Raw genomic sequence first — 17537 nt, 5'->3', positions numbered from 1 at the left:
CAGTCTTTCCAATCCACTCTCTGGACAGCAGCCAGAGACGTTTTTGTTTTTTATTTTGAGATGGAGTCTTGCTCTGTTGCCAGGCTAGAGTGGAGTGGTGCTATCTCAACTCATTGTAACCTCTGTCTCCCAGGTTCAAGTGATTCTCCTGCCTCAGCCTCTCAAGCAGCTGGGACTACATGTGCCACCACGCCCAAGTAATTGTTTTATTTTTAGTAGAGATGGGGTTTCACCACGTTGACCAGGATGGTCTTGATCTTCTGACCTCATGATCCACCCGCCTACGCCCCCCAAAGTTCTGTGATCACAGGCGTGAGCCACCCCACCTGGCCGACTGAGTCATGTCTTAAAATGCAAATCCTGCCAGGCGTGGTGGCTCCCGCCTATAATCCCAGCACTTTGGGTGGCGGAGGCAGAAGCATCACCTGAGGTCAGGAGTTCGAGACTGGTTTTAGTAGAGAAACCCCGTCTCTACTAAAAATACAAAATAAGCCGGGCGTGGTGGCGCACACCTGTAATCCCAGCTACTTGGTAGACTGAAGCAGGAGAATTGCTTGAACTTGGGAGGCAGGGGTTGTAATGAACCGAGATAGCACTACTGCACTCCAGCCTGGGCAACAAGAGAGAAACTCCATCTCCAAAAAAAAGCAAATCCTACCACATCACTCCTTGAGTGAACAGCCTTCAATGGCTGCCCTGTGCATGGAGAATAGGTCCACGGTGCACACTGTGACCTCTGAGGCCTTACAAGGTCTCTGCCTCTCTCTCTAACCTCCTGTCACACTTGGCCCAGCCCACAGGTTTCTGAGAGTTCTTGGAAGACGTCACAGGCTTCTGCAGCTGTTTCCTGTGTCTAGAACACTGTTCCTCCAGTTCTCCACAGAGCTGGCTCCCTTGCCCATTAGCTTCAGCTGAAATGTCCCCTTCTCAGAGAGACCTTCCTTGACTAGCTACACTTTTCCTCCTAGTTGCCCTGCATGACATAACTTTATTTTATTTTCTTCATAGTACTTACTATCATCTATAATTATCTTTATTTGTATTTATTCATGTCTCCCACTAAAATGAAACCACCTTGAGAGTAGGAACTATGTCTTTTTGGTTCATTGTTGTATCCCGTGATAACACATGCTTAAGAATTACTTATTGAAGGCTCGGTGGCTCACACCTTAATTCCAGCACTTTGGGAGGCTAAGGGGGGAGAATCACTTGAGCCCAGAAGTTCAAGACCAGCCTGGGCAACACAGCAAGACTCCGTCTGTACCAAAACACAAACAAACAAACAAACAAAAAAAAACAAAGAGCCAGGTGTGGTGGCACACACCTGTGGTCTCAGCTACTCGGGAGGGCTGAGGTAGGAGCACGGCTTGAGGCCGAGTGGTTGAGGCTGCAATGAGCCGTGAGCTGTGATCACACTACCATACTCCAGACGGTGACAGAGCAAGATCCAGTTTCAAAAAAAAAAAAAAAAAAACTATTGAAAAAAAGAAAAATTAGCTCAAAATCACCATTTGATAGAAAATTTTCTACTTTTCCTCAAAACCTGCTACCTTTCCTGATGGCTTTCTGTTAACAGACACCCACAAACTATGTAACCACAGCACACTGGCAAATTCCAGCCATACATGAAATCATTCCAAATGTAAGATTCTGTTGATTGATTGACTGATGACATCCTTGGAGGGAGAGAGTGGGCTGACCCCTGAGAGATGAGATCAGCCTTCAAATACAGGATTTTAAACAAAAACATCAGGAGGAAAAACATAGTATTTCATTGTAAATTAATAAATTAATAAGAACTGAATTAAACTAAGACTGATGAAGTTATAATCTAATTTATAACAGAAGCATCTACTTACTGAAAGTATAAAAAGAATGTTCTCTTATTCTTGAGTCTAATCCATTCGGAACTGATAAACTATTCAGTAATTAAAAAATCAAGAAAGCTAGTCTTTTATTTTTCCAAAAAGAAGTTGAAAACTGAGCTTATGGCACAGTAATATATTCTATACTGGTCTAATTATATGTTCACCAAGCATTCTCCCAATCATAACTTATCTTTCCAGGGAGAAAATGTACTAGCCAGAAATCCAATCTTCCTTTTATTGAGACGGGGTCTTGCTTTGCTGCCCAGGCTGGAGTGCAGTGGCATGATCACAGTTCACTGCAGCCTCAACCTCCCTGGATACAAATGATCCTCCCATCTCAGCTTCCTGAATAGCTGGGATTATAGGTGTGCACCACCATGCCCAGCTAATTTTTGTATTTTTTTGGAAACAGGGTTTTGTCATGTTGCCCAGGCTGGTCTCCACCTCTTGAGCTCAAGAAATCCACCTGAAAGTGCTGGGATTGAAGGCATAAGCCAGCACGCCAGCCCCAATCTTCCTTAACATTATATTTTACTATAAATTAATAAATTAGGATCTTGGGGAAGGCTATATGTGTACCTCAGAAATTCTGGGGTATGTGTATCTTGGGTGCCCTGGAGATATGTGTGTGTGTGTGTGTGTGTGTGTGTGTGTGTGTGTGTGTGTGTGTGTGTGTGTGATTCCTGGAGTATGTGTGTACCTCACAGGCTCTGACTCACCCTACATGACTTTCAGGGTTGAGATGAGGTCTGACGAAAGTCTACAAGCTTCTGCTTACAAAAAGAAGAAAGAAATCTGGTGAGATGGGAAAGGAAAACCAAGAGGATGGGATGGCATCTGTCCCTCCACCCAAACCATGGACTAGATCACAGCTCCGTAGAAGGGGCATTGGGAAAGAAATGGAAGGAGTTGTTTTCAGAGCTCCCGGGAAGAGCTAGAGACAACTCTGAATGGACAAAGAGAGAAGTAAAAGTAATACTGAGGGTCTCATGTAACCATGTTAAGAAGCAGCCAAGGAAAATCAGGGCATGGAGCCAGATATAGACAGAAACATAAATATTTATATATAGGATTCATATATATTTATTTTTATTTTATTTATTATATAAATTTATATATAAGATTTGATGATGATAACATCCCTTAGGTTTTAGACTGAAAAAACCAAACCAAACAAATTACCACTTAAAAATTTATAATACACGGCCATAAAAAAGAAATAAATCATCCAGGCATGGTGGCTCATGCCTGTAATCCCAGTACTTGGGAGACCAAGGCAGGTGGATCGTTTGAGCTCAGGAGTTTGAGAGCAGCCTGGACAACAAAGTGAGACCCTGTCTCTACAAAAAATACAAAAATTAGCCAAGTTTGGTGGTGGGCGCCTGTAGTCCCAGCTACTCAGGAGGGAGGATGGCTGGAGCCCGGGAAGGAGAGGCTACAATAAGTTAAGATAGTGTGGCTGCACTCTAGCCTGGGCAACAGAGCCAGATCCTGTCTCAAAAAAAAGAAAGAAAGAAAGAAAGAAAGAAAATCATGTTCTTTGCAGCAACATGGGTAGAGCTGAAGGTCATTATCTAAATGAATTAACACAGGAACAGAAAACCAAATGCTGCATGTTCTTACTTATAAGTGGGAGATAAACATTGAGTACAGTGGACATAAAGATGGCAACAGTGGACACTGGGGACTCTGAAAGGGAGAGGGAGGGAAGGCAACAAGGGTTCAAAGACAAGCTCTTGGTACTATGCTCCTACCTGAGTGATGAAATCATTCATACCCCAAGTCTCAGCATCACACAACATACCCATGTAACAAACCTGCACAGGTACCTCTGAATTTAAAATAGAGCAAATAAAATTTATAACAGAAGAGCATCTAAAAATGATCAGTGACTGCCTCTGTGCAGCAGGAACAGGGGACCAGCTTTGACTTTTGACTTTATATACTTCTGATGTTTTAATTTTTCATAAGCATATAGTAACTTTCATAATAAAATTTAAGACATCAGTACTCTAAAATTTAATAATAAAGTTCTCTGTGGTTAAGTAAAATTGTTTTAAATTAGCATATAGCATTACAAAGTATACTGAAAAGAAAAAATACTTCTCAATCGTAGGTTAGGTTCCAATTTAAATCAATCTAATTTTCACAGTCACATAAAACAAAACACCCATTCTACTCATCCACAGCCTCTACTGTTCAATTTCTACCCAAACTGTACCTTTCAGTAATTTACTGACCTTGGAACTGCTTTCTTCCGATACTTCTCCCTCATTGGTTTGCATGGGAACAGATTTTGTGCAAAACTGCAGAAACACAAAAATACTGCCTAAAAGAAGAGAGAAGAGAAAAAGTATGTGAGGAATTCAGGGCAAAAATTTGTTTTTTCAAAGATTTAGACTGAAATTCTCTCAATAAGACCATGGATACTGGAAATACTGGAAATAACCTTGAGTAACTTTCTGTGTGTGTCTGTGTGTGTGTGTGTGTGTGTGTGTGTGTGTGTGTGTGTGTGTGTGTCTATGCACATGCATCTTAAAGGTAAGAAAGAGGTGGCTGGACGCGGTGGCTCACGATTATAATCCCAGCACTTTGGGAGGCCAAGGCAGGCAGATCACATAGTCAGGAGTTCAAGACCAGCCTGGCCAAGATGGTGAAACCCCGTCTCTACTAAAAGTACAAAATTAGCCGGGCGTGGTGGCAGGTGCCTGTAATCCCAGCTACTCAGGAGGCTGAGGCAGGAGAATCGCTTGAACCTGGGCAGCAGAGGTTTCAGTGAGCCGAGATCATGTCACTGCACTACAGCCTGGGTGACAGAGTGAGACTCTGTCTCAAAAAAAAAAAAAAAGCAGGGAGGGAATTTTTCCCATCTTGGGGGAGAAGGGTAAGTAGGAAAGGTTTCCAGCATTGGGATATTAACAGCTCTAGATTTCTCTATTTTATTTGGCTTTTGGCGGAGGTGATGGTGAAAAAATACAGCAGACACTGACCTGCAAGAAAATATGCCAGTGAGCAAAGCAGGACACCTGCTGTTACAATGCCGCATGTCACACTGCCTGGGTATTAGGCTAAGGCTATTGGAATTGGCAGCGTTTCTTGGGTTTATAATTTATGAATAACGTTCTTGCTTTCTTTATAACTGAAATTAAGGTACACTATAATGGCTGGCCCCACTTTTTATTTTTAGGAAATGTGCTTAATAAATTAAATGTCAGTTAATTTATTTTTATATGAGACTACTTATAGGGCCACATTGTAAAAAGTAATTAATTTTTCCTGGAAGAATAAAATGAGTCAAGAAAACCTTTGTTAAAATTTTATGAATAAAATGTGCCAAAAGGAAACTACTAAAAATTTATGCAACATTTTCATGAATTCATTTCATATGTAATTATTGAAGAAAAAAAATTTTTTTTTTGAGACAGAGTCTTGCTGTGTCACCCAGGCTGGAGTGCAGTAGCGTTATCTCAGGTCATTGCAATCTCTGCCTCTCAGGTTCAAGCAATTTTCCTGCCTCAGCCTCCCAAGTAGCTGGAACTACAGGCATCTGCCACCACGCCCTGGCTAATTTTTGTATTTTTAGTACAGACAGGGTTTGACTGTGTTGGCTAGCCCAGTCTTGAACTCCTGACCTCGTGATCCACCTGTCTTGGCCTCCCAAAGTGCTGGGATTACAGGTGTGAGCTACGGAGCCAGCCCTATTGAGGAATAATTATTCAAATGACACAAATCTCCATTATAACACAGGTACAAATATTTACAAACCTATCAGATACTTTAAAGCTCACAGCTACATAACATAGAAGCTAAAAAGGGCCATGTGCAGTGGCTCATGCCTGTAATCCCAGCAATTTGGGAGGCCGAAGCAGGTGGATTGCTTGAGCTAAGGAGTTTAAGACCAGCCTGGGCAACATGGCGAAACCCCACCTCTACCCAAAATACAAAAATTAGTCAGCTGTAATGACACACATATGTAAGCCCAGCTACTCAAGAGGCTGAGGTGGGAGGACTACTTGAGTCCAGGAGGTCAAGGCTGCAGTGAGCTGTGAATATGCCACTGTACTCTAGCCTGAGCAACAGAGACTCTGTCTCAAAAAAAAGCTAGAAAGATGCTGGTAGTGTATTTTTTTTTTATATGCAAGAAAAATCTATTAATGCGCCAATGCCTGATGATCTGTTTTGGTGCAGGCTTCTCTATAACCAGTCAAGACTCGAGGCTAAGAAGGGACTTCCAGGAAGCTGTTTCCTCACCTGCTAGGTGGGAAGGGGTTACCAAAATATCTACTTTGCTCACCTAGCAAGGTCTTCTTGGGAACAAATGCATACTTATGTGATGTGAAATGTAAAATTAGTACAGTAGAAGTTCTCAATTGATATCCATTCACTCACTCCCAGATTAATCAACATTGCCCATTCCCTTTGTAAAACACATGACTGATGCTCACAGCAAGTGAAAATAGGCTTTCTCTAGTTGATTTTGTCCCTCACCTGTTTATGATAGTTGTACAAAAAATGTTCTCTATGAAAATTAGGTTGATAGCATTGGAAAAACTCAATAACGTATCCAGAAAGATTTTATGTGTAATTTGCTTCACAGGTGTCTTTAAGTTCTCCTACTTCAGGGAAACAGAGATTGCATTTCATAGATGATGCATTATAGGCATAGCTGAACCAGAAAAACTCCTTGGAACTCCATTCATGCTTGCAGGCCTATGCTCAGCACACTCCTTGGTCTGGAGCTGTACAGTCTGTTGGCCCCTCCAGACCCACCACACTCCATTCTCTGCCTGACTGTGTGCCCCAGGGGACACCATCATTGGGCTCCCGTATCTTCTGGCCGCTGTCTGGGCTAAGTCAGTGGGAGGCACTGACAAGATACAGGAGGCAAGAGAGGAAGAAGGGATGTTGCTCTGTCACCCAGGCTGGTGCACTGGCACGATCTCAACTCACTGCAACCTCCACCTCCCCGGTTCAAGCGATTCTCCTGCCTCAGCCTCCTGAGCAGCTGAGACTACAGGCACACGCCACCTTGCCTAGCTAATTTTTGTATTTTTAGTAGAGATAGGGTTTCACCATATTCGCCAGGCTGGTCTCGAACTCCTGACATCGTGATTGACCAAGCTCGGCCTCCCAAAGTGCTGGGATTACAGGTGTGAGCCACCGTGCCCAGCCTGGCTCTTCTATTTTTCTTAAGTCTCTTTCCAGCTTACTTGTCTGGCTAAATTAGTTCTTTCTCTGACAATCACTGCTATTTCCCCTTACCGACTCCTTCTCCCTACCCCCAACACTGAACACTGTCATCTCTCCTCCCCTATCCTATCCTCTCCTCTCCCCAAGGCTTTAACCAAGACTTCTGCCCCTACACTCACTTCTTAAAATCCATCGTCTCAAAAAAAAAAAAAAAAATCCATCATCTCCTAATAAGATCCTACTAAGCCCAAGTCTGTCAAGACCCAAGTCTTACCTTCCCTGCTACTCCAGCCCTCAATTTTCCAACGTGTTAGAATAGAAATAAGGAAACCAACAAAGGCTACTGAACCACCCAGTGGCTGACAACCGTGGGGAACCTTACCATTGTTAGGCCTGAGGGGGAGGAGCAGTGACTGGAACCTGGAGGGAGAGCTGTGGTAGTCACTGAAGAGTCGGACAGACCTGAATGCTTACTGATGTGGGACCTTTAGGGAATGACTCAATTTTGTCTCCACCTCAGTTTCCCTTTTAAAACTTGGGAATAATAGTTATTCTGGGGCTTCACTGATAATATATTTGTACTTGATACATAATAGGTACTTAATAAGTATATGGTGATGACCAACTCACAAAGCATTCTCTACTCTGAATTCTTATTATTTCAGGGTACAATGCCCAGTGAGCTCCATTTCCCTTTGGACATGCTGCGAGAGGGGAATGCTTCTTCCTGGCTCCTGAGTTTCCACCCTTGGCTCCTCTCCACCTGCACAAAATCCACTCTAGAGAAGGTAACAGGATCTTACTTTAATGGTGAGTTTGGAAGGAGAAAAACAAGGTGTGTGAAGCTCAGCCCTTTCTCTTCCTTCCTTTTGGAAGCCGGCTGTCCCGAGGAGCACGCATTCTCCTCTGGTCCTCCACCCATAAACGCAGGACCCTCACAACTACCCATGAGTAGGTCAGTCTGTGGAATTATCAAGTTCGGTGTTAAGTTCACTGGTCTGTAGATGTGTCACATTCTCCAATACAGCTTTTTTTTAAGCCTGGCCCCTCTGCCCAGTGGCACACACAATGGCAGTGGCAGCAGAACAGGCGGTCCAATACTGCTTTATTAGTCAGGGAAACAATATTTTGGTCTCCCAAATGCCCTCTTTCTAAAAAGGAGGGAAAAATTAAAAGTGTAACAATTATTCACTGCATATAAGCTTATAAAAGGAGGACATTTCAGAGACCAAAATATAGAACCCAGTCAAGGGAGGGACAAAGCTATTTATTGGGTCTCAGAGATCCTAATCTCTGGTGCATGGCACTACAATTATGATAAACAGACACGAAGTAAAATTCAAGGCAGTAAAATACATGTGGCATTTCTGAGGCTTCCGTGAAGGCCAGGACTTTGGGTCTTGGACTTTAATGAGGCAGCACAGTATTTTCTTGCAGAAGCTTGTATTAGGCTTTTTACTGTTGTTTTTATAGTTACACACTAGCTTTTAACTATTGAGGCTGAATTAGAAATTTATAAACCATAGGCACACAGTATTTTGACCTCAGCAGTGACTGTAGTTATGGCAACTTTGTCTTCACATAAGTGGCTGTTTCTATAGAGACAAAGCTGCATGCACTAGGTACATAAGCCTTAGCAAAGGGTTGGGGGCTTTGCAGGCCTCATCAAGAAACAAGCCACAGGCAGTTGTGGTGGTGATCGTGGTGACGCTGGTATTGAAAGCTCATTTAAACATTAGCTGTGCAGGCAGCCTCAGTATACACTGGCTGCTCAGGCCTAGCAAGCAAATGCCAGCAGTGCTGGCCTCAGCAAAGGGAATAGAGCATTAGCGGGCTTGGGTGTCTTCAGTGTTCAGAAGGCTGCTGCTTGACCTTGAATTATGCTGGCACAGCTTTTCCTAAGCAGGCATGGCTGAGGAAAGATTAGACTTCAGGGAAAACAGACTTTCTTCCTACAGGCCTTTCAGACGTCAGAAAGTGGAACAATTACTTGCTGCATATAAGCTGCAAAGCAGCTGAATTTCAAACAGCACACATGCATTACAAAACCAGTGAACTTCTACGTTTCAATTGCTTGTGCTAGGCTTACCTAGGTGATTCAAAAGGAAAATGAAAATTAAGAGGTTTCTGACTATAGATGGAAGGAAGGGAGGGAGGAAGAAAGAAAGGGAGGAAGAAAGGAAGGACAGATGGACGGACAAACGGATGGATGGACAAACGAAGACTGGCATAACCTAGACTTACTGGTTAAGAACAATGCACTAAAAAACAAAAGCTGGGGAATGTGAGGGGAGGAAAACTTTTTTCCCCGCTCTTGATGCTTCCTTCCACATGGGATAGTATCCAATTTTTAATATTCCTGGACTTATCATATCCCTGACTCAGGCTGCCAGGGGTGATAGGACTTCTCTGATTAGTGCGTCTGGAAGAAGAAACTAGACTTGCAAAGTCCAGCCCTTTTCTCTCCCTTTTCCTTTGGGGGCACCTGTTCTGCTCTGCTCCTTTCCTCTGCTAGGAGGCAGGTCTATCCCAGACTAGTGTTGCTGGGTGAATAAACCCGCTAAGTCCTGCAGTTTAGTATTAAAAAGTCTATTTGCCCTTAGATGTAAGCCAATTCTCCTATGGCAACTTTATAAGTGATAAACGTGAAATTTTGATCTCCACCTACCTGCCTTGCTCCTTTATCCTATGTCTCTGTTGGTTCAGAACTTCAGCAGGGAAGAGAATATTATTTATTGGATACCCTTTGATCTCAACTTATACCTGAAATGTATTCTCCTCAGAATTAAGTTCAGTTTTCTATATCAGCCTATATTCTCCTGCTTCAGCCTCCCAAGTAACTGGGATTACGGGCATGTGCTACCATGCCAGGCTAATTTTTGTATTTTTAGTAGAAACAGCGTTTCACCATGTTGGCCAGGCTGGTCTCGAACTCCTGACCTCAAGTGATCCACCCACCTCAGCCTCCCAAAGTGCTAGGATTATAGGTGTGAGCCACCGCGCCCAGCCAACACAAATGTTTAATTCCTGCTTCCACTTCACCTTGTAGCAGTCACCAGTTTGGGACCTATGGTACGTGGTGAGTAGTCTTGACCTGACACAGTCATGACAGGACTCAAAAAATGTTAATGACTAAATACAAGTAAGATCCTATAGTACCTGTGCAAGTTCTTCCAGGAAAATTGACAAATATGTTAATATTTTTCAAAAGCCCTCCAGGATCCAGCCCACACCTGCCTCTCCAGCCTCATCTGCCTGGTCTCTGATCCTTTTGTTCTAGCCATAACAAACTTCTTACAGCTTCGCCAATATGGCAGATTGCTTCAGGTTTCCATGTTTTTTGTTGCTATCACTCCCTTTGCCGCCACAAGGGGACACCCTAATTTTCAATCAAGGCTCAACTTTTATGAACTATTTCCTGATCCACCTCTAGGCAGAAGTGATGATCCCTTCTTCAGTGCCCCTACTGGATCTTGTTTGAATTCTATTATGGGATCTGTAACATTTTATTGGATTTATTTACTCCTATAGATTCCTCTGTGTGATAAGGATTAGACTTGTCAACCCCTTGATACCAGGCACTAAATCTTGTTAATCTCTGTATTCAGGCTACTTAAAACTGTGTACCTGGCATTTAATAGGTATTCAATAAATTTCTAGGTAAGAACGACTGAATTAATCAACTGAAATGCTGCTTTTTTTTTTTTTTTTGAGATGGAGTCTCACTCTGTCACCCAGGCCGGAGTACAATGGCGCAGTCTTGGCTCACTGCAACCTCTGCCTCCCGGGTTCAAGCGATTCTTCTGCCTTAGCCTCCCTAATAGCTAGGATTATAGGTGTCCACCACCACACCCAGCTAATTTTTGCGTTTTTTTTTTTTTTTAGTAGAGATGGGGTTTCACCATGTTGGCCAGGCTGGTCTCGATCTCCTGACCTTGTGATCCTCCCGCCTCAGCCTCCCAAAGTGCTGGGATTACAGGCGTAAGCCACCTCGCCCGGCCATTGAAATGCTTTTTATTTAAAATGCAATAGGTATCAATTCAATAAACATTTACTGTGCCTCTACCACATGCCAGATGGAGCTGGGATAGTGTGTTATGCTAGAATGAGCTGTGGCTTTAAAAATGTAGAATCATTCTTGTCAGTTATTAGCTGTGTGATCCTGGGTGAGTTATTTAACTTTCTAATCCTGGGTATTTTCATCCATAAAGCTGTGCAGGAAGAGGTGTTATAAAGATTAAACAATGTGTGTAGAACTCTCGGCAAGGTGTCTAAGAGCATTTTATCTTATTTCTCTACACTACTGAGGCTGAATTGGAGGTTCATAAACCATAGGCCACACAGTATTGTGACCTTAGCAGTGGCTATAGTTATGGCTACTGTCTTCCAGTAAGTGGCTGTCTCTATAGAGACAAGGTGCATACACTAGGCACATTAGCTGAGCAAAGGGTTGGGGAAAAATTCATCATGAATTTCTCATCCTATCCCTGGACCCCTCATATTAGCTCATCAGCAAGTTCTATCATTTTTGCTTTCAAAATTTGTTTCTCAGATCCACCCACAATTCTTCATTTTCACTGCTGTCATCCTTTCCTGCTTGTGGGGGCCTCTTTTAGGCATTAAAAATAGGTTAGCTCCTTTCCAAGCAGTTTCAAAGGGTTTATATACTAGTAAAGGAGATGGACACAATCACTTCAATATAAAATATTGAATAATTTATTACTGTAATAACAATAGGTGCTCTTACAACACAGATGAAAAAGAAATTCTGCCAAGGGAGTTTGGGAGAAGACAACAGGAAAAACACAAAGAGAGTAGACAGTCTCATTCTCCTCCCCACTTCCAAACTCTAAAAAGAGAAAAGCATCAACCAAGGCACAACACCACAAAAAAAAAAAAAACTATATATATCTAGAGAACAGAAAATGGTCCATTAAGGCTTACAGATAAGGATTCACTAAAAAAGCAGCCAGAAATGTTGGCTGGAATTAGGTTTTGAAGGGATCTGAAGGACAACATCTGCAGCAACTGGATGCCATGAGAGCTCTTTAAGCAAAGGCATGACCTGAGTAAATCTACCATTCAGAAAGTGAACTCTGGCAGTAATGTGGACTACAGACCACAGCAGGGAAAGGCTAGAGACAGAGAAACTGGGAGTACACTCACATAAAGCATAAAACTCACATAATCCTAATAACTAAGTTGTAGCTTTCTAGGATGAGGCACCAAATGTCTATCCATCTAAAATACCAGTGCTTTTTTTTGTTTGTTTTTGGAGACAGAGTCTCACTCTGTCACCCAGGCTGGCGTGCAGTGGCACTATCTCAGCTCACTGCAACCTCCTCCTCCCAGGTTCAAGTGATTCTTGTGCCTCAGCCTCTTGAGACTACAGGCACGCACCACCACACCCAGCGAATTTCTTTTTTTTTTTTTTTGTATTTTTAGTAGAGGTGGGGTTTCACCATTTGGCCAGGCTGGTCTTGAACTCCTGACCTTATGATCCGCCTGCCTTGGCCTCCCAAAGTGCTGGGATTACAGGTGTGAGCTACCGTACCCAGCCAATACCAGTGCTTTTTAAAGGGACCTACCATATAGTAGGAAAGCAAGGGGCTGTTGTGATGGTCACCTTAAAAAGAAAATATCTTTCTGTAAAAACTTGGTAAAAGGGCAACAATGTTCTTTTCTTTTCTTTTTCTGAGACAGAGTCTGGCTCTGTCGCCCAGGTTGGAGTACAGTGGCTTGATCTCGGCTCACTGTAACCTCCACCTCCTGGGTTCAAGTGATTCTCCTGCCTCAGCCTCCTGAGTAGCTCAGACTACAAGTGTCCACCACCACTTCCGCCTAATTTTTGCATTTTTAGTAGAGATGGGGTTTCACCATATTGGCCAGGATAGTCTCGAACTCCTGACCTTATGATCTGCCTGCTTCGGCCTCTCAAAGTAGCTGGGATTACAGGTGCGAGCCACCGCGCCTGGCCTAAGGGCAACAATGTTCTTAAAAAGTACTTTTCTTCTTTTTAAGAAGAAGACTATTGCCAATACATGGTAGATATATATTTTTAAAACTTACCTTTGACAGTACCTGGGGCAACACAAGCCCGTGAAGATGAGTCTATGTTACATTCAGTGCAAAAAAACCACAACCCTGAAAAAAGAGAAAAGTCACAGTAAGCTGTACACTCATAGAAAGATGCCATATAAGGCAGTGGTACAGGTAGCCTCATGGAAATCTAGCTCCTCTATTCACCAGCTATTGTTTCAGGGCCTGCAGCCCAACCTCTCAGGGCTCAGCTTGCTCAACCAACACTGGGAACAATAACAACACTTTCTTCATAGGGTTTGTTTGAAGTTTAAATGAAATATGTGTAAAACTAGTACAGGGCAGGATACCAAACACATGCTCAATAAAGGGAAGTGGTTATTAAGGCTTTTTACAATCAAGGGCATCACTCTCCACCCAGTTGTTTGGGTCAGACCCTGACATCTGTCGTGAATTTCTCACCAGAGCCCTCATATCAGTCAATCAGCAAGTCCTATCATTTCCTCTTTCAAAATCAGATCTACCCAAAACTCTTCACTTTCACCGCTGTCATTCTTGCTGGTTGGGGCCACTTAGCTGGTTCTCTGCTCCTACTCTTGCTCTCTGCTCCTACTCTTGCTCAGCCATTCCCCGATAATGGCTGGAACAGTCTCTTCAAAATCAATTCATAGCAAGTTGCTAATAAATGCTGTGAATATTTTATTTATTTCATGATGGAATCTCTCTATGAAATATATATTCACATATTTGAATATAGAGCTATAGGAATATAATTAAATGGCTAGCACCTTCATTTTACAATGACACAAACAAATGCAGAAGAAATGATCCTCAAGGTTGGAGCCACCTATGCGTGTGCAGGTGCTCAAAGCAGTGGTGAGCCCAGCAGAGGCTCATCTGGAACCAGTATCTATACCGCTGTCAGAAAGGTGGCACTATTTGGAAGTCGGCCCCTTAGTTTCCCAATCAACCCAATACTTTTGTCCAAGACAGCATGCCTCATTTCCCCCAGCTAGAGATTCTAAGTCAGAGCTTCAGCCCCACGTTAGGGCACAGTGCTGAGATGGTGCCACAGGGAATCTGGAAGCACCTCACTGCCCTGCTATCTGTCGTCCCCTCTACCTGACTTACTTTATTTAATAGTGTTTGAATCAATAATTCTCAGATGGAATTGCGATGAGAATTAGAAATATTTTAACTCTTCTCCCTATCTCCCTCCTATACAATGTGTCCCAGCAGTCTTTCTTTCTAAAAAGCAAATTTGACCTTTGGGTATCTCACCACCTAAATTCAGTCAATAACTACCTTCAGGGTAAAATCCAAGACCTCTCCAGACCCCTTATCACTTCATGACTGCACACAGTTTCCTTACTCACAACACATACACTAATGTCTGAGAGCACTCTGCCTAGTCCCTCCCCCTCTTCTTTTAGGTGTTATCTCCCGCAAATTTTCTGTATCCTCCTTGGTTGGACAAAGTGTTCCTCCTCTGAGATATATATTACATTGGTAACATCCATGGGTCCGTTTTCTTCACTCAACAGGAGTTCCTTGACAGCAAGGACTATGTCTGACACACCTTTGAATCTGGTACTGGGCAGAGTCCAATAAACAGAACCTGAACTGAATCCCAGTGGGATCCCAGCAATTCAGTACTTGAATGTGGATGTGCCCCCTAATTAAATGCATTGGTGAAAACAGAAGAAGTTGGCTGCAACTTCCAAGATGGGTCTGGTCCTACTCAAGGCTGTGTGGTTATGTCTGACCCTCAGCACTTCAGAGGACAACTGGATTCATTAATTTTTTGTCAACTGCAGACCAGCAAGAGAATAACATTAATTTTTAGTCCCCTATTCTCATTAAAGTTTCTTCTCAGGCTAAAACACAGCTTCTTCTCTGGATCTATCATTAGTCCAAATTCTTTGCCAACCCCGTAAAGTTGCTCATTATTACATGTCTCTTTAACAGACATGGCTAGAAAGAGCCACTCAGTCCCTAGCCTGCTGGGCAGTGAGTCTCAGACTCTTGCCTGTATTCAGGGATGGGAAAAAAGGAATTAAAGCAGAGGGTAGGCGGGCTAGGGAAACTGGGCAGTTTTCCAAGTACTCTTGAATCCAGGTTTTACAAAACAGATTCATTACTTTCTCTGCAAGACTGTGAACTTCTGTATCAGGTACACACACATATTTAAATAAACATAAAAATTCTAAAATCAACATGTGAAATTATGTAGTTGAATATCTACAGCACTATTTTCCTTCTAAGGTATAAATAGTGGCAAATTCCCCCAAAACAGCTTTGCAATGCTCAGAACTACACTGCAGTCCTATCGTCTGATCAGGTACAGCTGCAGCAGTAAAACTGTGAAACACTCCAGTTCTCTCTACTCTCTTTCAGAGCAGCCAAACTAGTCTTGGAATTCACAGAAGGGATGGGAATGTTCAGTGGATCTTGTGTTAAATCAGTCCCCAGGTCCTGCTAAACTGCAAGCTGACTTCAAGAATTCCTCTAGGCCGAGCATGGTGGCTCATTCCTGTAATCCTAGCACTTCATGTTGGGAGGCCGAGGCAGGAGGATCAGTTGAGCTCACGAGTTCAAGGTCAGCCTGAGCAACATAGGAAGACCCCGGGCATGGTGGCATGCACCTGTAGTCTCAGCTACTAAGGAGACTAAGGTAGGAGAATTGCTTGATTCTGGGAGGTCAAGGCTGCAGTGAACCGTGATTACACCACTGTACTCCAGCCTGGGTGACACAGCAAGACCCAGTTTCAAAAAAATAAAAATAAAAAATTATTCCAAAGCCAACTACCTAACTAAACTCACAGGATGTAATTAGAACTAAACCTTTCCTAGTCAACAAACTATATTTATTTTGCTGGTATCTTACCAATATCACCTCTGATATAGTTTTCATTTTCAAACTTGACTATTCAGCACAATTATTTTAAATTTAATTTTAATTCTCATTTTAAAAATTGAAGCGGTATGGATGAGAGGCTCTTAACCAATGTCCCCTCTCCTCCAGTCCAGTCTTCCCAGGACTCACCACTCTTATCAGTTTGATGGCCAGCATAATTCTTGGGATACAGACTATTAAGAATACGCTACGAACTTTTAGTTGAGTCACAAATAACTCTGAAAACCCTATCTGCCTACACTGTTGGCAAGTGGCCTAACTTCAAGCAAGATGTCCAGAAAGAGATGTCTTAGTGAGGCAGCAGATGTGAGGGGGGAGCACAACACCAGCAAGGAGGCCTGAAAGGTCTTCCCAGGGGGCAAGGGGGATGCTAGGAGACTCGGTGGCAGACAGGATCTGTGAGTAGGCATCTGGCCCAATCAGGCAAGAAGGTACCTAGTTAACTAAGTAACACAAAAAATACCAAAAGTCTAAGGAGGCCAGACGTGGTGGCTCACACCTGTAATCCCAGCACTTTTGGAGGCTGAGGTGGGCAGATTGCTTGAGCTCACAAGTTTGAGACCAGCCTGGTCAACCTGGTGAAACCCCATCTCTACAAAAAATACAAAAAAAATTAGGCCAGCATTATGGTGTGCACCTGTAGTCCCAGCTACTCAGGAGGCTGAAATGGGAGGATGGCTTGAGCCCAGGAGGCAGAGGATGCAGTGAGCCTAGAACATACCACTGCACTACAGGCTAGGCAACAGAGCCAGACCTTGTCTCAAAAGGAGCACAGGTGGAGGTAGATCTGCTACAAGCAGAAGATGGTTATATTTAGCCCCCAATACACAAGAGATTTACTATCGTTCCAAGAAATTCTATCTTTGCAGTTTTAGGCCACTCCCTACTTCACTTCAATGCTTCGGAAATTCTGTAAAAATATTGTCTGTCCGTTCCTAAAAACATCCCCTTTAATCTTAAAATCTGTTCTAGCCATTGCGCTCCTCCTTCCCCTCTTCTCTTTCCTAGTCCAGCTTTTCTTGTTGTTGAGATAGAGTCTCACTCTGTGGCCCAGGCTGGAGTGCAGTGGCACAATCTCAGCTCACTGCAACCTCTGCTTCCCGGGTTCAAGCGATTCTCCTGCCGCAGCCTCCCAAATACCTGGGATTGCAGGTGCATGCCACCATGCCTGGGTAATTTTTGTATTTTTAATAAAGATGGGGTTTCACCATGTTGACCAGGCTCGTCCTGAACTCCTGACCTCAAGTGATCGACCCTCCTTGGCCTCCCAAAATGCTGGAATTACAGGCATGAACCACTGTGCTGGGCCTAGTCAAGCTTCTTGAAAAAGCAGTTTATAATTGCGGTCTCAACATCCTAATTTCTCATTCACCTATTAATCATCCCAACTTGATTTCTGTCCTTATCAATCTCAGTGCCAATGCAATGGATACTATTCAACTGTTCTTCCTTTAACCTCTCTCTAGCATTTAAAAATCAGAACTACTGTCTAAGAGCTCCTGAAGAGAATCCAACATAAAAAT

The 17537-nt window shown here is 43.1% G+C and overlaps 1 protein-coding gene across 4 annotated transcripts in view; it reads right to left on the bottom strand.

Annotated features, from left to right (window-relative positions):
* The window catches only part of TNRC6B (trinucleotide repeat containing adaptor 6B), a 291478-nt gene that overhangs the window by 202256 nt on the left and 71685 nt on the right, over window positions 1–17537 (bottom strand). For all 4 annotated transcript variants that reach the window (XM_064368066.1, XM_021668746.2, XM_064368065.1 and 1 more), the window contains exons 2-3: window positions 13128–13202; window positions 4109–4197 (exon numbers count right to left, since the gene is read on the bottom strand). In XM_064368066.1, coding sequence (XP_064224136.1) covers window positions 4109–4153 — 45 coding nt within the window. In that variant the 5' untranslated portion in view covers window positions 4154–4197; window positions 13128–13202. The remainder of the gene's footprint in view (window positions 1–4108; window positions 4198–13127; window positions 13203–17537) is intronic.

The sequence above is a fragment of the Aotus nancymaae genome, unplaced genomic scaffold (assembly GCF_030222135.1).
Source record: "Aotus nancymaae isolate 86718 unplaced genomic scaffold, 86718_ANA_hifiasm-v0.15.2.pri h1tg000076l, whole genome shotgun sequence".
NCBI lineage: Eukaryota > Metazoa > Chordata > Mammalia > Primates > Aotidae > Aotus > Aotus nancymaae.
Note: the sequence above shows the minus strand (reverse complement) of the source record. Positions and strands in the feature narration are given on the sequence as shown.